At 39.3% G+C, this 22,938-nt stretch overlaps 1 protein-coding gene across 1 annotated transcript in view; it reads right to left on the bottom strand.

The window, feature by feature from the left end:
• Positions 1 to 13,805: 13,805 nt before the first annotated feature.
• Positions 13,806 to 22,938, bottom strand: part of METTL8 (methyltransferase 8, tRNA N3-cytidine) — a 131,500-nt gene continuing 122,367 nt past the window's right edge. The window contains exon 13 of the mRNA XM_027128459.1: positions 13,806 to 14,576. Within this exon, the coding sequence (XP_026984260.1) occupies positions 14,538 to 14,576 (39 nt within the window). The 3' untranslated portion in view covers positions 13,806 to 14,537. The remainder of the gene's footprint in view (positions 14,577 to 22,938) is intronic.

Below are 22,938 nucleotides of genomic sequence, written 5' to 3'. Positions count from 1 at the left end.
GGTTGGGCCCTGCTCCCTTTCCTCCTGTTTCATTAGGAATTCATTAAAAATGTAACAAGTGAGAAACTAGTAGAAAACTTAAAAATCAACCAGAGACTCCATTTCTTCTATCTTACAAATATGGGATAGCAAGCTCACACTTCACAGTCAATAGCTTATGTATTTAATGCTGAAGAGTGTATAGTTTTCAAAAATATATGTAATCCAAATAGGAATTCATCACATCCAACTTCAATTTTCATGATAATAACATATAAACACACTAGAAATAGTCTTTTTTAATATCCTTCATAATTTGTTCCCTATTTTTGCTGTAGCAGAGCAAAAATTGAAGGATCATTACACCTTGAGGCAAATGAATAATTTCTAAAGGAGATTCTGAGAAAGCTTTTTGGGAAAGCAACTTTACGGGATATTTCAGGAGAGTTTTGGGTACCTGGCTCAGGAAAGTTTGTTTCATTGTCTAACTTCCTAGCTTTATAAATCAAATTAATTGTGTTGGATTGTGGTATAATAAGAATATATGTTTGGACTTTGTCCCCAGTTTCTGGCACAGAGCTCCTAAAACGCTGGGAAATTTCCTGAGTGATAGGAGTCTTTTGTTGTTCCTAAGGCACCCCTTTCACACATATCAGAGTCTGTACTAATGAGATGACTTAAGGTGGGGACCCTAGATAGTTTCAGAAAGCCCAAACAAGTATTAGTGGGTTGCAACTTTCAGCAAACCCTCCCCTCCAGGGAGGGGATGGGGGCTGGAGATTGAGTTCAATCACCAATGGCCAATGATTTAATTAATCTTGCCCACTTAATGAAACTTCAGTAAAAACTCCTGAACATTGAGATTCAGAAATTCCGGGTTGGTGACTCAGATGTGCTGAGAAGGAAGGCAATGAAAACTCTGCACCAACCCCAACCCTACTTCCAATACCTTCCCCTATGGATCACTTACATGTGGCTGTTCCTGAGTTGCATCCTTTACAATAAAGCAATAAACAAAAGTAAAGCTTTTTCCTAAGTTCTATGAATTGCTCTAGCAAATTATCATACCCAAGAGAGGGTAACGGGAACCCCTGAGTTTGTAGCCAAGTCAGACGTAAGTGCAGGTAGTCTGGGGACCAGGAACTTGGGACTGGCATTTGAAGTGGGGATGGTTTGAGGTACTAAGCCCTTGACTTGGGTCTCCACTATCTCTGGATAGTGTCAGAACTGAGTGAAATTGCAGGATACTCAGTTGGTGTGGGAGAATTGGAGAATTGGTGTTGGAATGACTATTTGTTGTTGGAAAGAAAGCACACATTTGTTGTCAGAAAAAAACATGCATGAATGTATGCAAGGTTTGTGTCCCCTCAAAATTCAAATGTTGAAATTGTAACCCCCCAATGTAATGGCATTTGGAGATGAGGTCTTCCAGAAGTAATTAGGTCATGAGAGTGCTGCCCTTATGAATAGGATTAGTGACCTTATAAGAAGATGAAAGGACCAGAGCTTTCTCTTTCCACCATGTGAGATCACAATGAGAAGTCGCCAGTGTGCAACCCAGGAAAGGGTTCTTACCAGGACCTGACCATGCTGGCACCCTGATCTTAGACTTCCAGATACCAGAACTGTGAGAAATAAATGTCTGTTGTTTATAAAGTTTACGGTACTTTGTTATAGAACTAGGACAGGATCCATTTTCTCCCAACTGATCAGATGATGCCACCTTGCAGCATTTGTATCATTATGATACATTTGTATCATTACCTGTCCGTCTGACCCACTAGACTGTGAGCAATTGGAAGACTGAATTGGGCTTTAATGCATCTGCATTCCCAAAGCTACATATCTTAGGCAAATCTAAATTCTATGGGCATAAAACTTATACAATTTGGGGAAGAGAAGATTCTTCAAAGGAACACAAAATTAGGTGAGAAGAAATCACAACAAATTACAAATATAAAAAGCTGATAAATACCATCAACTTTATAAAAATAAAATATTTTTATTTATTAACTGCTTGACACATCTCTATGATACAATTTTTCCTACTTTTTTGACTTGTACTCTTTGATTACCTCTTTCTTGAGACAAAAATTTATAAGTTCATTTTCTATAGTGATTAGAAAGACAGTTCATGCTTTTCCCTAGTGTGGTTGATCAACATGTTATTCTTTGAATTGACCATCCTCATATTAATCAGTGTATCATCGATGGCTCTGCACCTTCAGGTCACAGCAGAAGGTGACTTGGCACAAGGAAGGGTAGGAATATACCTACCAGCCATTCCCATGCTGGCACGGCCAGCAATAACTTTTAAGTATTCACAGAAATGACTGCCAACTACATGAATTTTTACCACTAAACTCAAAATGTGTTCCTAACTTAACTTCCCTTAGTTGAATCCCTGAAATGACCACAGACTCTCCAAGGTCATCAGACACAAGGAAAACTTATGATAGAAGGGATGTCAGATTGGAAAGAGATAATAGTCTTAACCAATTGTGGTTAAAATATTTTACTTCTCCAAATTTTGCAAAAATACATAACCAGTGAATATATGTTGCTAGGTGTACCCCTGGAAGAGGTCCATGAAATTGTGTCCCTGAAGATCGAGCTTTTTTGGCTTCATATCAAATTTTCCACTCCCTGGCATGGTGCCAGGCACAAAATAGGTACCTAACAAGTACCCAAAGAGTGCACAGTGAATGAGAGAGTTCATCTCTGCGCAGCCTGTTGAAGGGCAGTAATGATAACATAGGAAGGGAAGGAGTAAGGGCAGTAATGATAACATAGGAAGGGAAGGAGTAAGAGTAAGTGCTTTGAGTTAATTATTCTAAGAAGTCAGGGATTGTCTGATCTTTCCTTTTAAACATTTGTTCCAATGTAGTAAAAGAAATAAAAGGTTCTTCCGGTTAAAAACAGTGAAGTGATTAAATCCTAACAGCTCTGAAAATAACTTTTGCAGCACATACCTCATAGTCTCTTCTTGCTGCGTAAAAGCAAAGAGAGGGCTGGCAAATCCACTGGAAGATCAGGAGGCCTTCCAACTCCCTGCTGTCTTGATTCTGAATATCCCACTAGTCACTTAGCCTTATCACCTCAGTGAGTATCTCGACAATTTGGGGCATTCTTTAAAAACTTTGATATGATAAGGTCTTTCTCATTTTCAGATCAGGGTTTAAGTTTTATATTCATCAAATTAAAATGTGAAAAGAAGCTTTTAAAATTTTAATTGGCACTCATAGGCACTATCAGGAGAATGCCTTCACAAACTGTTTAGGGAACATTTCTGATCATGAAAATAACCAACATTTCCAAAGCTTGAAAGGATAACTTTAAGAGTTCATATAGGACTTCTCTGGTGGCCCAGTGGTTAAGAATCTGCCTGCTAACGCAGGGGACATGGGTTTGAGCCCTGGCCCGGGAAGATCCCACATGCCGTGGAGCAACTAAGCCCATGTGCCACAACTGCTGAAGCCCACGCGCCTAGAGCCCGTGCTCTGCAACAAGAGAAGCCACCACAGTGAGAAGCCTGCACACCGAAACAGAGAGTAGCCCCCGCCTGCCACAACTAGAGAAAAGCCTGCGCGCAGCAATGAAGACACAATGCAGCCATAAATAAATAAATAAATTTGTTTTAAAAAAAAGAGCTCATATAAAAGCCGACCCCATCCTAATAATTTGGGCCACTTATATCCTAGCTGAAAAATCAGCTCTTTGCTAATGTTATGGAGTATGGTAGAGGTATATATTGTTGTGTGGTTTACTTTTTCCTCTTACAGCCTCAGTTCTGGGTTGTGCCCCAAGTTATGACTTAGGGGGGCAAGTGGCTATGACCTCGTTGGAAGTCAGAAGTGGGTTTTGGGTTTTAGCAAGAACAAGTCCAAAGTTTGAGAAACTAAAGCTAATAAAAATAGACTAGATGGCCAATAAGCACATGAAAATATGCTCATTTTATTAGAGAAATGCAAATCAAAACTACAGTGAGGTATCACCTCACGCTGGTCAGAATGGCCATCATTAAAAAGTCTACAAATAATAAATGCTGAAGAGGGTGTGGAGAAAAGGGAACCCTCCTACACTGTTGGGGAGAATGTAAATTGGTGCAGCCACTATGGAAAGCAGTATGGAGGTTCCTCAAAAACTAAAAATAGAGTTGCTATATGATCCAGCAATCCCACTCCTGGGCATATATCAGGAGAAAATGCTAATTCAAAAAGATACATGCACCCCAATGTTCACTGCAGCACTATTTACAATAGCCAAGACATGGAAGCCACCTAAATGTCCACCAACAGATGAATGGATAAAGATGTGATATACAGATATATATATATATATATCCATCTTTATCCATTCTCTCTCTCTCTCTCTCCACACACACGCACACGCGCGCACACACACACACACACACACACACACACACACACAGACACAGGAATATTACTCGGCCATAAAAAAGGATGAAATAATGCCATTTGCAGCAACATGGATGGATCTAGAGACTATCATACTAAGTGATATGATATCACTCATATGTGGAATCTAAAATATGATACAAATGAACTTATTTACAAAATAGAAACATACTCACAGACATAGAAAACAAACTTACAGTTACCACAGGGGAAATTTGGGGGCAGTGGGAGGGATAAATTAGGAGTTTGGGATTGGCAGATGCAAGCTATCGTGTATAAAATAAATAAACAACAAGGTCCTATTGTATAGCACAGGAAACTATATTCAATATCTTGTAATAAACTATAATGGAAAAGAATATGAAAAAGAATATGTATATATATATGTATAACAGAATCTGTTAGCTTGCTGTACACCAGAAACTAACACAACATTGTAAATTAACTATACTTCAATAAAAAAAAATAATAGAATAGGCTATTTAAAGGATAAGAGGCCACAGACAGGAACACTGGGAACATACCCAGGCTATAGGCCAGTTCTGCTGGATGTGTATTTGTAGTTTCTCCAACATCAGGTAGTCAAACATCTCCCCTTAAAAATCCCACATAAGAGATATTTATTGTCATCGATGTTTATACTCAGCATCTGAAACTCTCTCCTCCGTTTGGGGAATGAATGTTATGTTATGAGTCTCAATGGGAAACAGTGCCTACTTCTCACTGTAGAGGCAGAAAATGCCAAATGCTTATTTCCCAGCTTCCATATTGGAAGGTTGTGCCACAGCATGGGTAATGCCAATGAGAAATACCTGCCTCACTGACCCAAAAGTGAGAGTCCCTCCCCACGTTTTTTTTTGCAGGGGACGGTGGCATCAGCAGCAACATCAGTTGGGGGGGCAGCCTTGGGTGACATGGTTTTAGCAATGGTCCTGGCTACTTCCTGCCCTCCTTCTTCTTACCCATTTTTCATTTGTGGGAGTTGCTCAATATTGTTTCAAAAATTTTCTTTCTCACACACTCCCTTAAAAAATTTTTTTTTTTTCTCTTAAATCAACCAGAATTAGTTTTTGTTGTGTGAAACTTGTGACCAAATTGTAGCTCAGACACCTCGGACACAGGTAAACAGCTATTTTAGGGGGTTTGAAGGGCACTTTGAAATTTTCATTAGTTCTCTTAAGTATTTAAATATGACTCTATCCTAAATTTTAAACCTTAAAAAGAATGTTGACATCTATTATGATCATTGACCCTCACTGTAACACTTAAATAATTGGTGCACATATTATGAATCCAATTTTACAGCTTAGGAAACTGAGGCACAGAGAACCAGAGTGCTCGGCCCAAGTAACAAATCCACTTAATGGCAAAGCTGAGAATGTTGAAACCCAGTCCCAGATCTTTCTCTTTTTTCTTTACTAAATCTTTATTGTGAAAGCAAAAGAAAAGCAGAGAGAAAGGTCCAGCACCAGAACTCAATTCATATAAAGAGCAGAAAGGTAAAGACCAGCATCAAAATGATTTGAGGCAGCTACTTCTGTCAAGGCAGCCCCTTAACTCAAAATAGGACGTGAAGGCAGCAGAAGGAGCTTTCAGGTCCCTCACTGTCTTCTGCTGCTAAAAAGACACCTCAAGAGAGTTCTCCTTTTCCTATGGCCAGCTTAGACTGTGGCCGATTGGGAAGGGCAGTGACAAGATAATCAATCATCAATTTTCTGTGTTTAAGAATGACCTCTGTGAGGTTATCTTAAGGGGAGCAATTACTGCTAAAAACACAGTCATGGAGTAGTAATCAGAAAGGCTTTCTCTAATAAAACGACCAAAGGAGATATTTGTACTGAATAACATACTTAAAACAAACCTACTTTGCAGAGTACATTTCAGTTTCCTCCTAATGCTTCTGCTTTATATAAAACTCAACTCTGTAAAGAGTAACTTGAACAATCAGAGCTCCCAGGATATCAACTCCCAAACAGTCGTATGCGTTTAATGAGAACTTCAAGGAACGTTCCTTAATTTGGAAGAGGTGCTGTCTATAGGCAACGATTGTAGTTATTGCAGGAAACCACTGAGAGTTCAGCTGTTGTGTTAAAAACAAACGGTCGGATTCCATCTTGGAGTTTCTCACAGATTATGTTCTATTCACACTGACAAAAAACAAAATGCTTTGGGAAGTTATTTTTTTGTGCACTGCTTTAATTCCGGTTTTTGTCTAAATTAGTTTAAAAATGTGTAGCTGATCCTTTATTTCTTCTATCACCCAGCCGCAGATAATAAACTGCAAATTGAGTGCAATGTAGAGAGCAACTGCTGTCTCTGGTCGTCTGTGGAAGGCTGGGGAATAAGTCTAGCAAAAGGGAAAGTCTAATTTTTTCTTTTTAATAAAGCTTTTATTTTAAAACAGTATTAGATTTACAGAATTATTGTGATGATAGTACAGAGTTCCCATATACCCCACACCCAATTTCCCCTATTGTTAGCATCCTACATTAGTATAGTACATTTGTTACAATCAATAAATCAAAATTGATATATTGTTACAAACCAAAGTCCATAGTTTATTCTGCTTTCCTCAGTTTTCCTCTAATGTCCTTTTTCTGTTCCAGGATCCCACCCAGGACACCACATTATATTTAGTTGTTATGTCTCCTTAGGCTCTTCTTGGCTCTGACAGTTTCTCAGTCTTTCCTAGTTTTAAAGACCTTCTGAGGAGGACTCGTCAGGCATTTTGTAGAACGTTCCTCAAATGAGATTCGCCCAATGTTTTTCTCATGTTTACACTGGGGTTATGGGTTTTGGGGAGGAAAACCACAGAGGTCAAGTCCCATTCTCACTGCATCCTACAATCAACACAACCTGTCACTGTTGAAGTTTGGAGAGTCCACTTTTTCTCTCATTCTTAGGTACCTTCTTCCAGGTCCCCCAATAACACTCACTTGCTTTCTTTTCCAATTACTGAATTACTATAATTTCAAAAGTAAAATTGAAGATCCAGTATTCAAAGGTAGAGAGAGTACCTAAGGTAGGCAGGAATTCTATAAATTCCAAACCTGTAACATAGGAGGTGGCAGAAAGAGAAGCCTTCTCGTCTAAGCCTCTGCCTTCCTATTGTTCCCCTGACAAATCAAATCACCTCACACTGAGGAGGCTCTTCCACGTCAGCATATAAACCAGGTGATACTGTCAGTAAAGGACAAGAGGAATTGCCAGTTGTGTCAATCATACTGTCCAGTATATTTTTATACAGCTTTCGTTTGGCTAAATATAGTTGTAATCCATTTCTGTTGCTAAGCATCATATTTTTATTAGGCGAGGTACTCTATTTGAAAACGCAAACGGAGTCTGAGTCTTGTAGTGAAGAGCCTGGAAAAAAAGGGGCAGACTCTAAATGTCAATGACTTTCGTATGTTTGAGCTTCCAGATGAGTGTGGTACAGTTTCCTAAACCTACCTTACAAATGAGTCCGGGGAGTGACTCATCTTGCAGCCTCCTTGATTTTATTGCCATCTCTGTGTGTCTTATTTCACATATCTTTCCTGTCAGCTATAGAGAGGCTGAGCTACAGCTATGGCTGCTGAGCTGTGTCTCTCCACAGTCATGTGGTTCAGATGACAACAAAACAAATAGCTCACTCAGATGAGCAAGGGCTCTCCAGAGCAGGGTGATCTGTAGGAGAGGGGAAACAAAAATCTATTTAAAATCCTTCCTCGTGAAGAGATGCTGGGAATATATTAGACAGTGCAAGGAGTCTACGGATTGCTAAAAATTGCAGCAGGTGACCCATGGGTTTATGTAGAAAATTCTTCTCTGGCAGTTGAAGAAAAGCAGAGTGGATGTTTGTCTATCTCAGTGGCTTAAGAATAAACTTCTCTGAAACAGGCATAGGCTAAATGTATTAGTCCGGGCTCCTAGCTGCAAATCAGACACCAACAGTAGGTCCTTTAAGCACAAAAGGAATGTTTTTGCAGAGCTCAGCAAATTGACCTGCCACTTACTTTTGTATGGCCTGAAAGTCAAGGAAAATTGTTACATTTTAAAATATTGGATAAAATTTTTTTAAAAAGAATGATATTTCCTGACCCATAAAAATTATATGAAATTCACACTTCAGTATCCATAAATAAAATGTCATTGGAGCCCAGTCACACTCATTTGTTTACATATTGTCTTATAGCTGCTTTCATGCTACAGTGGCGGAATTGAATAGTGACAAAGACTGTGTGACCCACAAAGCCTGAAATATTTACTAATGTCTTAGCTCAGGCTGCCACAATAAAATACCATAGACTGAGTATCTTAAACAACAGAAATTTATTTTCTCACAGTCCTGGAGACTAGAAATCCAAGATCAAGCTGCCAGCATTGGTTGATTTCTGGGGAGAGCTGGCTCTCTCCTTGGGCTGCAGACGCTGCCTTCCTGCTGTGTCCTCCCATGGAGGAGAGAGAGAGAGAGACAGACAGACAGCAAGCTCTCTGGTGTCTCTTTTTATAGGACACTACACCCAGCATAAGGGCCCTATTCTCATGACCTCATCTAAGCCTAATTATTTCCCAAAGCCCTATATTCAAATAGCATCATATCGTGGGTTAGGACTTCAACATACGAATTTTGGGAGGGCACAATTCAATCTGTATAACTAACAATTCCTTTACAGAAAAGGTTTGCTAATCTCTGTACTAAAGGATATTAGGACACACACAGACTCTCCCAAGAGTGCCAGAAAACCATGCTACAAACTGTGTTGGAGGCAACACAGCTGGGAAATTCACAAAACACACAGCAAATTGGTTTAGGGAGACTCTACCACCCCAAGGTGCTGCTAATACTCCCAGCACCAGGCACTGGACAGGACTGCTAGAGGCCTTGGCATTGCTGCCTCTGTAAACTGGGGTGTTGCTCTTTGCACCCTACCAGAATGCATTCAGCCAGTGTCTGCTACTTGCACACAAGCTTTTGATTCAAAGTCTGGTGTGGGTGAAGCTGATTGGTGGATCCCAGATCATATGTCTGTGTTACCTACAGCTGCAAGGGATGCTGAGACAATGAGTTTCTGCAGGGAAGTGGGTGGGAAACCCATGATGTGGCAAATTCTCTAAAGGTACTATCTAACAGCAAGTCACAATGTTAAAATGACTTCTTCCTACATTGTTTGTCCTCCACCACTTCCCCTGAGAATTGTTACCTCTGGAATAAACCCCTCTTCTCCATGGGAAATATCCCCATGTGGCATCCCAATATCTGACTTCCTGAATCCAGAGATTGTTTCTAACAAAATTCCCATTTTGGGAAAAAGTGGGGCTCAGTGATGAGGAACCTCTCTGCAATGGCATGATACGCTGTGTCTCTCCCTCCTTCCCTCATTAAATTCTCTGTACCAGAGATGAGTTGCTATCAGTGTTTCCCACTTTGGAATTAGGATCTGCCTCCTCTATCTGGGTCAGAATTTACTTTAATTCTTTCTTATTACAGCAACATGGGAACTCTGGGAGAACTAGAAAGAAAAAACTCAAAGGGTTTCACATTCCCCTTATTCTTTTTAAAATACCATGTGAGGAGAACCTCCACTTTTAGCCAAGATGGGGTAACAGGGACCAGATTTGGCTTCCATTCCAGAACAACCAGATTTTCCCCTTTCCACCAACACCCCCACCCCAAACCTGAAAAAAAAAAAGAACCCAAAATATATAAAACAATGGTTTTCTAAGCGCTGGACATCAGGCATTGAAAGATACAAGATGAGCCCTATGATTGACCTTGAGAGAGATTCTAGATAATAGTGCAGGGAGGAGGAACCCAGAAGGAGTATGGCAGACTCTCTGAGTTGAGAAGAACAAGCTGAGAGTCCTGGGTGATCAAGAAGGCTGGAGTTTGAGGGAGGAAATTGTTCCACAGAGAGAGAACTTTGGAAATCTGCAGAGATTCCCACTTGAGCATTCAGTAGAGTACACACCAACCCATGTGAACAAGGAAACACCCAGGCTGGAGAAAAAGCAATCTTAGGGCTTGAAAGAACAGTGTTCATTAGTAACACAGGACAAGAAATACTGACTGTTCCCACCAGCTAATCTGATAAACCTCAAAATTCGCAAGGCATTTAGGAAAGTACTAAGTAAGACCTTAGTGGGGAATTGGTCTCACCTGACAAATCTCAAAAACAAGCTGCAAAATGTTCAATCTGCTTCCAAATAATTTAATTACACCCCAGAACAAAACCCAAGAATGTTTATAAGCAAACAAAAATATCCATCTCCCAGCAGAGTAAAATTCACAATATTTGCATACAGCAAAAACTTATCAGGTATGCAAAGAAGCAGGAAATGAGGAGAAAAATTAACCAACTGAAACTGATAGGAAACTGACACAGATACAGGAATTAGTGGCAAGGACATTAAAACAGTTGTTATTATTGTATTCTAGATATTCAAAAAAATTATCAGAAACAGAGAAAAATCAAATTTCTAAAGATAAAAACTAACATCTGAGATGAAAATTTCACTGATGAAGTCAATGGCAGAAGAAAAGATTAATAAACTTGAATACATAGCAATAGAAATTATCCAAAAATAAAACAGAGAGAAAAAAAGATTTAAAAAAAAGGGAAAGACCATCAGTGAGCTGTAGGACAACTTCAAGCAGCCTAAATTACATGTAACTGTATATCCAAGCTGGGGTAGGAACAGAAAAACTATTTGAAGAAATGATAGCTGAAAATATTCCAGTTTTGATGAAAACTATAAACTCACAGATCCAAGAAGCTCAATGAATTCCAAGCATAAGAAACATGAAGAAAACTAAACTACACTAAAGCACATCAGAACCAAATTGCTCAAAATCAATGATGAAGAGAAATTCTTAAAAGTAGCCACAGAAAAAAGACACATTATGTACAGAAAATCAAAGATAGGAATGACAGAAAATTCTTCATAGGAAACAATGCAAGGATAATACAGTGGAGCAACATCTTTAAATAAATGAAAGAAAAAAAAGCATCACCTAGAAATTTATACCCAGCGAAATATCTTTCAAAGAGGTTAGAACAAAGGCTATGTCAGACATACAAAAGCTGAAAGAATTCATAACTAACAGACCTGCACTATAAGAAATGTTAAAGGAAATCTTTCAGGCAGAAGGAAAATAACACCAGATAAAAATGCCTAACACCAGGCATATCTCAAAGATATTGTGGGTCCGGTTCCAGAGCACTGCAATAAAGTGAATATCACAATAAAGTGAATCACACAAATTTTTTGACTTCCCAGTGCATATAAAAGTTATGCTTACACTATAATGTAGTCTATTAAGTGTGTGACAGCATTATGTCTAAAAACAATGTACATGCCTTAATTAATGAATACAACAAAGTCAATAAAGCTAAAAAATAATAACCGTCATCTGAGACTTCAGTGAGTTGTAGTAGTAACATCAAAGATCACTAATCACAGATCACTGTAATAAATATAATAATAAAGAAAAGGTGTGGGGCTTCCCTGGTGGCGCAGTGGTTGAGAGCCCTCCTGCCGATGCAGGAGACATGGGTTCCTGCCCTGGTCCGGGAAGATCCCACATGCCGCGGTGCAGCTGGGCCTGTGAGCCATGGCCGCTGAGCCTGCGCGTCTGGAGCCTGTGCTCCGCAACGGGAGAGGCCACAAGAGTGAGAGGCCCGCGTACGGCAAAAAAAAAAAAAAAAAAGGAAAGGTGTGAAATACTGTGAGATTTACCAAAATGTGACACAAACACATGAAGTGAGCAAATGTTTTTGGAAAAATAGTGCTGCTAGACTTGCTAGATGCAGGGTAGCCACAAACCTTCAATTTGTAAAAAAAACTTGAAATATCTGCAAAGCACAATAAAGTGAAGCACAATAAAGGGTGATATACCTTTATGGACACACACAGAATAGAGAGCAACAAAGATGGTAACTACATAACCAAATATGTTAAATTTATTTTTCTTATAATTTGAATATCTTTTAAAAGATAATTGATGGTTTAAACAAGAATAATAACAATACATTGTGGGGATTATAACATATGCATAAGTAAAACACAGGAAAACAATAGCATAAGTGTTGGGAGGGAGACATAGAAGTATACCATTATAAAATTCATATAGTATATGTAAAGTGGTATAATATCATGTGAACATTATACTAAATAATGTAATAAATTAAACATATAGTAACAACCTTAAAACAGCCACTAAAATAACAAAATGAAAAGTTATAGCTAATAAATCAACAAAGGAGATAAAATGGAATCATAAAAAATACTCAATCCAAAAGAAGACCAGAAAAGAATAGGATAATCAAGAATATATAAGCTGAGGGACTTCCCTGGTGGCACAGTGGTTAAGAATCCGCCTGCCAATGAAGGGGACATGGGTTCAAGCCCTGGTCCGGGAAGATCCCACATGCTGCAGAGCAACTAAGCCTGTGTGCCACAACTGCTGAGCTTGCACTCTAGAACCCACGAGCCACAACTACTGAAGCCCATGCACCTAGAGCCCATGCTCCACAACGAGAGAAGCACCGCAATGAGAAGCCTGTGCACCACAATGAAGAGTAGCCCCCACTTGCCGCAACTAGAGAAAGTCCACGCGCAGCAACGAAGACCCAACGCAGCCAAAAATAAAAATAATGAATAAATAAATTCATAAAAAAAAATACAACACATCAAAATTTGTACAATGCTGCTAAAGAAGTACTTAGAAGATCACTTATGGCTCTAAATGCCTATATAAAAGAAAAGAAAGGACCCAAATTAATGACTATATTTTCCACCTTAAGAAACTAGGAAAAGAAGAGCAATGAAACTCAAAGTAGGCAGAAAAAAAAGAAATAAAAATCAGAGCGCAAATCAACGAAATAGAAAACAAAATCAATAGAAGAAATTGATGAGACCAAAAGCTAGTTGATTATCCTTACCTGCAAATGGGATTTGCAAAGCTTATATCTGATAAAGGACTTGCATCCAGAATATATAAAAAAAACTCAAAACTCAATAATAAGGAAACAAGCCACACAATTAAAAAAATTAGGCAAGAGAATTAAACAGACATGGATGGCAAGTACACATATGAAGCATATGAAAAGATGCTCAGCATCACTAGTCATTAAGAAATGCAAATTAAAACTACAATGTAAAAAACAAACAAAAAAACCCTACAATGTAGTACCACTATATACCTACTGAGGGCTAAAATTAAAATTACTGACCATATCATGTGTTGGCAAGAAGGCAGAGGAATTTGAACCCATATATACTGCTGTGGGAATATAAAATGGCACAACCACTTTTGAAGACAGTTTGTCAGTTTTTTAGAAAGTTAAACATACACCTACCATATGATCCAGACATTCATTCTTAGGTATTTACCCAAGAGAAAAGAAAGCATACATCTACACAGTCTTGTACTTGAATGTTCATAGCAGCTTCATTTATAATAGCCCCAAATTGGAAACAACCCAGACGGCCATCTATGGGTGAATGGGTAGCAAATACTGGTATATGCACCCAATGGAATACTACCCAGCAATAAAAAGGAATAAACTATTGACACATTCAACAACATGGATGAATCTCCAAATCATTACACTGAGCAAAAGAAGCCAGACAAAAAAGAGTATGTGTTGTATGAGTTTATCAATATAACATTCTAGAAAATTCAAACTAATGTATAGTGACAGAAAACAGGTTAGTAGTTTCCTGGTGGATGAGGAGATGGAGAGGTACAGAGGAAGGGATCATAAAGGGCACAAGGAAACTTTCAGGAGTGATGGATATTTTCACTATCTTGATGGTGGTGATGATTTCATGGGTGGATACATACATCAAAACTTATCAAACTGTACATTTCAACCATATGTTACTTGTTATATGTTATATACCTCAAGAAAAAGTCAGTTAATAAAAAAAAATCAAGATTGGGCACTACGCATACTGTGTTTCTTCAGCCATCGTAATGGTTCAGGCCCAGAAACTGGTAGTTCTTTTGTGGGGTTTGGGGTGTTCTCTTACAGCCAAGTCTTTGCAAGCCATCCAAGGTGATAGGAAGGGGAGGGAGCCACAGTGTTGAGCTTCTGTATTTCTTTCTTCAAGGTAGAAATCAAAGGTCTTTGGGGTCTTCCAATCACAATTCTTTTATCTCATTTGAGTCACTGATGGGTAGGTTTCTTTGTTCTATTTTACAGAAACACAAAGAGTGAGCATGATTCCTAAACAAAGTAGGGTATTTGCAGATGTTCTTGTCCTTTGACGCAGATATAAAGCCTATCTTCTGAGGCTGGTGGTCCAGTGGTTAAGACTCTGTGACTCTGTGCTCCCAATGCAGGGGGCCCGGTTTGATCCCTGGTCAGGGAACTAGATCCCGCATGCCACACCGAAGATCCCGCGTGCTGAAACTAAGACCCGGCTGGCCAAATTAAAAATGAATAAATAAATAAAGCCTATCTTTTGAGAAAGGACAAAGAGATTCATATGTGCCTTGCTTAAGAAGAACAGACTAAAGTCGCAGCCTGTTAATTCCATCTGCTTCCCATAGCAAGAAAAATTTTTTACAATGAGGTGTCAGAGGATCTTCAGGCCCCATGGAGGGGATTTTCCTGAGGGGATCCCTTAACAACCTTCCCGTGTATTTAAGCCAACATGCTCCATCTCCTAGGGTAGTATGCCTTATCTCTAATTGTGGAATATAAGGCTTTGTTTTATTAAAAGAATTTGAGGCATGAGGAGGATGGAAAGTATTTGGTTGGTGGGGGTGAAGTCACATGGCTGCATACTTCTCTGGCCTTGATGAAATCATTTATGTAGGGAAGAAACATCCAAAGTAAAGTACTGTCAGATATATTCCAGAAATTGGTCGCTTTCCCAAGGCATTCAGTGATTGGAGTGGATAACTTGCTGGCAAAAGACAAGTAAGGACCAAAATAAAAAGCAAACAAACTCAACTTTGAAGTCCATATTTCTCCATTCTTTCTTTTCTGGGTTTGTGGGGATATGTTTGCATAGCAAGAGGTGCCCCTTTTCCTCCCTTCCCTAGCAGAACTTCCCAGACCTCAGCTGCCTCCCTGGCTCCAGGGCTTCTATCCCAGCAGGCCAAGAGGCAGGCTGCTCTGCAATGTGATGCATGGGCATCCAAAGGGCTTCCACCCAACAAACTTCCTTTCTTTTACAATGATTCTAGCCATCTTTCCAGTCTTCTGCATACCCGGAGTGTGTGAGGGGAATCCTCACAGGGGAGTTACTCATGTGAAAATGAAAAAAAGGAAACTTCATTCAAATTGGAGTCAGGGGACTTCCCTGGTGGCGCAGTGGTTAAGAATCCGCCTGCGAATGCAGGGCACACGGGTTTGATCCCTGATCCAGGAAGATCCCACATGCTGCAGAGCAACTAAGCCTGTGCACCGCAACTACTGAGCCTGTGCTCTAGAGCCCACAAGCCACAACTACTGAGCTTGCGTGCCACAACTACTGAAGCCCGCACGCCTAGAGCCCGTGTTCCACAAGAGAAGCCACCGCAATGAGAAGCCTGCACACTGCAACGAAGAGTAGACCCCGCTCGCCACAACTAGAGAAAGCCCGCACACAGCAATGCAGACCCAACGCAGCCAAAAATAAATAAATATTTTAAAACCCTCAAAATTTATTAAAAAAAAAAAAAAATTGGAGTCAGGAAGGCCAGAAGTGGGAGCTCCCACACTCTACAACTCCGTGATATCTGCAGACCCCAAATAGGACTAGACTACCTTGCATCTCCAACAGGAAAAAGGTTACTCCTTTACTACCCCAGCAGGAGGAAGGAAGATTTTTTTCCTCGCCTGGCAACGGCTCAGCCAATGAGAGACCATCATCACAACTCAGCCAATGAAAAGTCACTACACTTTGAACTCCCAGTTTCCTCCAATGGACTCTTTCTTTATAACAGCCCAACTTCCCCTTTCTCCTATAAAAGAATGTTCCTCTCCGTTGTTTCTCCAGACTTGCCCATAGTTTTTGCTACAGCGTGCTTACCTGAAGTGCAGTTTTCTGCTATTCCTGAATGAACCCATTCTGCTGGTAAAATAACTGGCTATTTTAGTTTTAAGGTCAACACTTGCCTACTCCGGGCAAGTTTCCCTGCCAAGGAATGCGGCTTTGGCCTCAATCAGCTGGATGGGGCCGGAATGTATTTTGCATATCCGGGTTCCCAGGATATGTGTTCCTGCTTCAAGAGAGTGTGAAACTGGGGGTCAGCTGTATGGCTGGGGAGATGTGTGAAAAATAGTGTGGGCATTTCACATTATGCCTGAAAACTACTATGAAACTCTAGGGAGAGCCTCAAAAGTGCATAAAAATAAAAATTGTCCTCTAGTAATGTAATCTCTCCTCATAAGACCTCAGAGAATATTTTCTAACAAAGGTAAGATCTGAATAAAATGAAAAGCGTTACTTTTATCCCCATTACTTGTTGGACAATGTTAGGCTACTCTATTCTTTAGGGACCCGTCACCAGTCCCAGAAACCTTCTGAGTATAGGAAAATTTTGTGTGGACAGAGAACATTAAGATAAACCATATTGACTAAACTTGAGTGAAACCCAACTCTGTGCTTTGTCCTCCCTCAAAAAGTGCCTAGTGAATTAGTCTGAACAGAAATGAAACCAAAATTTAATTTGAAAAATAAATACATAAACACGAGAAACATTCAACAATAAAAAAGGGGAATACAATGAAAGTAATTCCTCATCTAACCTCTGCCCCTTGTTCTCCTCCAAGGAGCACTGTTAATAATTACTTAATCTATATATGGCATTGACATATATGTATACATTATATATATTCAGACACATACAGAGAATAGATGGATTGATAAGTAGATAGATATAGATATGTATTCTTTTTTAGATTGTGAATTTCTCCATATATACAAAAGATTATAATGTATAAGTGAAGGACAAAGATTATGACTAACATGAACACTACTGTATCAGTCATGGTCCTAGAAACAGATGGCAGGCTCAAACTGGGAAACTGAGGAGAGTTGAATAAAATATTTTCAAAGTTGCAGGCAGGTTTACGGGAACAATAAAGATAATGCAGTACTCAATGGTTTATCCAGATTCTGTGGAGTTCTAAAGCATATTCAATTTTTAAAACCTTCTTTAAGAAAAAGAATGCAAAATCATTCATATAAAAGTATGTACAGAAATGAATTTAGAATGAGAAAGAAAACATCAAATCACAAATTGATAAAACTGCAAATACCACAAATATCACAAAATCACAAATATCTCATCATATCACTATTAAATTTATTATATCTCTTTAATACTTTTCCCGACTTATTTTTGCTATGTGCTCTTTGATCTTCACATGACACTGACATCATCCTCCACAGAAAGAATAGAAAGCTAATTCAGACTTTCCCCTGGCATAGTCTCTTTCTGGGTTCCCTATTCTGTTCTATTGGCCCATGAGTTCCTCCCTACAAAAGAATGAGAATAGTCCAGTGTCACAGTTAGAAAAACAAATGCTAGCACTTGTCCTGCTGAGCGCTGGTCAGAGGTACCATTTTTTAAGAGTAAAGGTCAGGGCATTTTACAAAGCTAAGGAAACTCTCAGTCCATCTTCCATGCCTAAGAATGGTTTTGTCACTGCCTATGCCAAGCACTTCCATGGTTCCTTATCCCTTTGGGACAAAGTCTCAACTTCCCTGCATGACAAATGAGGCTCTTCATCCTCTTCCTTCTCACCGGCCTGGCCTCATAGTAGCACCTTCCTTCAATTACCTCTACCTGTTCTGTACAGTTTATACTCCAGGAATACTCAGCTACCTACAGTTCCAGAACATCCTGTGCTCAGTCCCATTCCTGAGGCTTTCCACATGATGTTCTCTCTGCTTGGAATACCCTCCACAGCTTGTGCACCTGGCAAACCCACCCCGTGCCTTCAAGTCACAGATGAAATGCTGGTCCTCCTACAAAGCTTTCTTTCACTCCCTCAGACACACTTCAGGTTTTCTTCTCCTTTGTCACAGTCCCACTGATGCAATGATCTCACACTAATGCAACTGTTTGTAGGCTTATCTCCTCACTAGCCTGTAACTTTCTGGAGATCACAGACTGAAACTTCCCATTCTTGGATCCTAGGCACCCAGCACAGGGCCTGGCACACAGTAGGCACTCAATAAGTGTGTTTTCAATGAACGAGCATTGAGCAGACTTCTATATGCCTAGCATCGTACTAAAATGTTATCTCATTTGTGCTTATAACAACCCTATGAAGAAGTAGTGTCATCCTTATTTTACAGATGAAGAAACTGAAGTTCAGTGCGTTTAGTTTGCACATAGCTCTTTCCACCCAGTTCTGATGCCAAAAATTTATGCTGTTCCTCAAAGCAGGTAAACTGTGCTGTTTCAGTAGCACTTAAGCTAGCTGCATACGGCATGGCTGATCCACCTTTTTCTGAAATAACATACTGTTTTTCCATCTCTGAGATCAAAACCCCCATATGTTTCTGTCCCAACCACTCCCACTGAAATTGCTCTTTTTCAAGGTCACATGTGATCTCTCTGCTGCTGAATCCAACGACCATTTTTCTCTTATCTTTTTTTGATTCTGGATAGTTTTCTACAAAGTTGATCACTACCATTGTTCTGGGAATAATTGTCTCTCTCAGCTTTTGTGACAAACCATTCTCAGATTCTTCATGGCCTCACTGGGCACTCTGTCTCAGTTCCCCTTTCTGGCTCTTCCTCCTCATTCCTACCTCTAAACACTGGATTTCCTCAGAGTGAGGTCTTGAACTAGCTCCTCTTCTCTACCCAACCTCCTGCCCCAGGTGAGTTCACCTGGTCCCATGAAATTCAATAGGATCCACATGCTGTTCGCCAATGGCATATCTCCAGCCCAGTTGTCTGCTTACGTTCATATACCCAACTAACTACTTGATATCTCTACTTGATTGTTTCACTGGAATGTCCTCAATTTTCATTGGCATCTCTTAATTTCTCCAGTCTCCCAGTGTTCCAGTTACTATAGCTATGTGACAAACCACTTCAAATCTTTTTTTTAATTGAAGTATAGTTGATTTACAATGTTGTTAGTTTCAGGTGTACAGCAAAGTGATTCAGTTTTATATATATATAAAACTTCCTGTTTGGTAACCATAAGTTTGTTTTCAATGTCTGTGAGTCTATTTCTGTTTTGTAAATAAGTTCATTTGTATCATTTTTTTTTAGATTCCTCATATAAGTGATATCATATTTGTCTTCGTCTGACTTACTTTACTTAGTATGATAATCTCTAGGTCCATCATGTTGCTGCAAATGGCATTATTTCATTCTTTTCTATGGCTCACTTCAAATCTTAATAGGTCAGGAATTTGATACATGATAGCTAGCTAGCTAGCTAGATGTATTCATCCAATGGCAGCAAAAGAAGAGATATTTCTTCGTCAGTGCCTCTTTAGCCAGGAAGAAAAAATAATTCCCTTAAGAAGTCCTCCCACATGACAGCCCAGGTCCAGACTTCTTGAGATTCCAGATATTAGATCCAGGTCCTGGAATGGACCTGGCTTCTTGGATCACGCTCTGTCCCTGAAGTCATGCTTGTCAAATGATCAAAGCAATGTATCACCTATATCTCTTATAGGAGGTGACCTCATTAAACTACACTTGTTTCTGGAGCTGAGAGAGGTCTGTGTTGGGTTTCCTAGGACCCCCATTTTTATCCAGGCAACCATCTGCAGCTAGGCCTGACCATCCACTTTTAGATCATCTCTGTAAATATTGTACAATTCCAAACATTCAAAGACACAGACACAATGGTTTCCAAACACTCTGGATTTGTTACAACACTACATTTATGCTTTTCAGTCCCCACTCACCTAAGAGCTATAGGCATCTATTTGATTTTCTTGAACTAAAAAGAATTACAATGAAGAGATTTTGAAAGCATTTTTGAAACTTTTGCCAATTTCTTTAAGCTTGGTAAACAGCCTCAGGTGTCAAAAGACCAACACTCCAAATCACCCATCTAAAGGCCTCTTGACAATGTCATTAGTACTGAAGGTTGGTTTACCATTTCATTTGGCCTTTTCAAGATGTTATTTTTTTCCCTTTTACTCACACTAGAGCTTCAGCCAAGAAAATGTACTCCCAGCTTCCCTTTCAGGAAGATTTTGCTTTTATTGTTTTTACTGCACTTATTTTTCTTTATTTTTTTCTTATGATAACTTGCCATATTCTCTCTATATTTTATTCTTAAGATGATATTTAAGCCCTTGATACCTGCTACCTTTATTGATAACAAAATGGAAGCTTATTTGTCTCTTCCCTTTGAAACTCAGGAAGGATTTGTCAAGTGTGATGTTTTTTTTAAAAAAAAAAACCAACAAACCAACTGTATTGGTTTGGCAAAGATTCACTGCTGCATTTGTGATGCTTTTCTCCAGTACTTTTCCTGGGACTGACAGTTTTTTGGTCTATTTCACTAGCTGCTGTAATGTGTTCCCTTACACGGTCTCATCCCCAATGGTTTGGTAGCAAGTCTGTGTGATGAAAGAGTCATGGCGAACTGGAAACCAGAGTTAACACGTGGAGCCCTCCACACTCTCCCTCAACCCTGTAGAGGCCACCTCACATCCTTTCCCTGTTGCAAAGAGCCAGGTAATTTACTCTAATACCAATTCATCCGTCCACAAGATGAGATTGTAGAGACCTCACTGAGAGACTGTGAAACTTTAGTGAGTACAAATCTGGGATTTTCTCAGCTACCCATTTCCCAGTGGAGAGTTTGCACTGTTTAAAATTTACCTATACTGATATCTAAAGGATAGTTTTCTGGTTAGGAAAAAGAAAGAGTGAATGCTAATGAGCAACATTTTAATTAATTCTCTCAAGCTTTACCCAAACCCCTCGACTATCTTATTGCTAAGGAGGATTCTACAAACTCTTTTCAGATGGAAATCCTTTGGACTGGTGCCTTATAGACCAACCCTGAGAACAATTTAATGTGACTGGTCTTTTATTGTTTTCAGTTCCTTCAAAGAAAAGTAAATATTTACTATATCGGATACTTTGTCTCTAGTCAACTGATGTTTTAAAAAGACAAGGTCTCTTTGAGCACTTTATTTTCTTCTAAGTACTCGGAAAAGTATTCTGTTCTGCAATGCTTTTCATAATGTCCCATCTGTTCTGATTTTTCAGAGGCTTTTTTTTTTTTTAATCTCCTCAGAAAATTCAATGAAAAAAAGGTAAAGGCTTTACTGCCAGTAAATTTTTGTTCCTCTTCTTTCTGGGAAAGAGCCAGTTTGAGTTTAAAAATAGACCTGAGAAACGTCTACAGCTTGAGATTCTTTCAACCCACTAATATTTGCTCTAGAATAATAAGGAGATTTGATACATCTGAACTAAAATGATCCCCATATTTGTTACCTTTCCATTTCAGATCAAATGAAACACCAAAGCAGCCTTCTCTCGAAGCAAAATCCATTATGTCAACCACCCCCTCTCTTATTTTTTTATTTTTGCGGTACACGGGCCTCTCACTGTTGTGGCCTCTCCCGTTGCGGAGCACAGCTCCGGACGCACAGGCTCAGCAGCCATGTCTCACGGGCCCAGCCTCTCCGCGGCACGCGTTATCTTCCCGGACCGGGGCAAGAACCCGTGTTCCCTGCATCGGCAGGCGGAATCTCAACCACTGCGCCACCAGGGAACCCCTCTTATTTTTAATTTATGCTGAAAAAAGTGAAGTTGGCAGTTTAGGTCATTCTAAGTGTCCCATGTTAAACATTTATCAATTGATGCTATTTATTATTAATTTCCAATAGCAGTTACTGTGGTTCTAACACCAGATTTTTCTCCACTGGGAGAAACATATTGAGGCAATAAAAAAGAATGTCTTAATTTTAAAGTTAAAAAAATGATATTACTGAGGTGTAATTGACATCAATAAAATTCACAAAATTTAAGTGTACAATCAATAAATTCTCTTAAGTGCATATATTTGTTTAACTGCCCTCACAGTTATGGCATAGAACATTTCCATCAACCCAAAGGGTTACCTCTTGTCTTTGTAATTCTTTTCCTATCTTTGGCAACCAGTGATCTGCTTTCAGCGACTCTAGTTTTGACTTTTCTAGAATATTACATAAACGGAATCACACAATGTGTGGTCTTTCATGCCTGCCTTCTTGTGCTTAGCATAATGCTTTTGGGACTCATCCATGTTGTTGTGTTTATCAGTAGTACGTTGCTTTTTATTGCTGAGTAGTATTCCATCATTTAGATACAGCACACATTGTCAACCCATTCACGAGTTGATGAACGTTTGGGTGTTTCCAGTTTTTGATTATGAATAAAGTTGTTAGGAATATTCAAGTACAAGTCTTTGGGTGAAATATGTTTTCATTTCTCTTGGGTGAATATCTAGGAGTGGGATTGCTGGGTCTGATGGTAAGTGTATGTTTAATTTCATAAAGGATGGCGAGTTTTCCAAAGTAGATGTACCATTTTGCATTCCCACCAGCAGTGTACAAACATTGTGGTTGTTCCACATCCATA

The sequence above is a fragment of the Aethalodelphis obliquidens genome, unplaced genomic scaffold (genome assembly GCF_003676395.1).
Source record: "Aethalodelphis obliquidens isolate GAN/ISIS:26980383/991018 unplaced genomic scaffold, ASM367639v1 scaffold2, whole genome shotgun sequence".
Classification (NCBI taxonomy): domain Eukaryota; kingdom Metazoa; phylum Chordata; class Mammalia; order Artiodactyla; family Delphinidae; genus Aethalodelphis; species Aethalodelphis obliquidens.
This window is presented reverse-complemented; position numbering and strand designations above follow the sequence as displayed.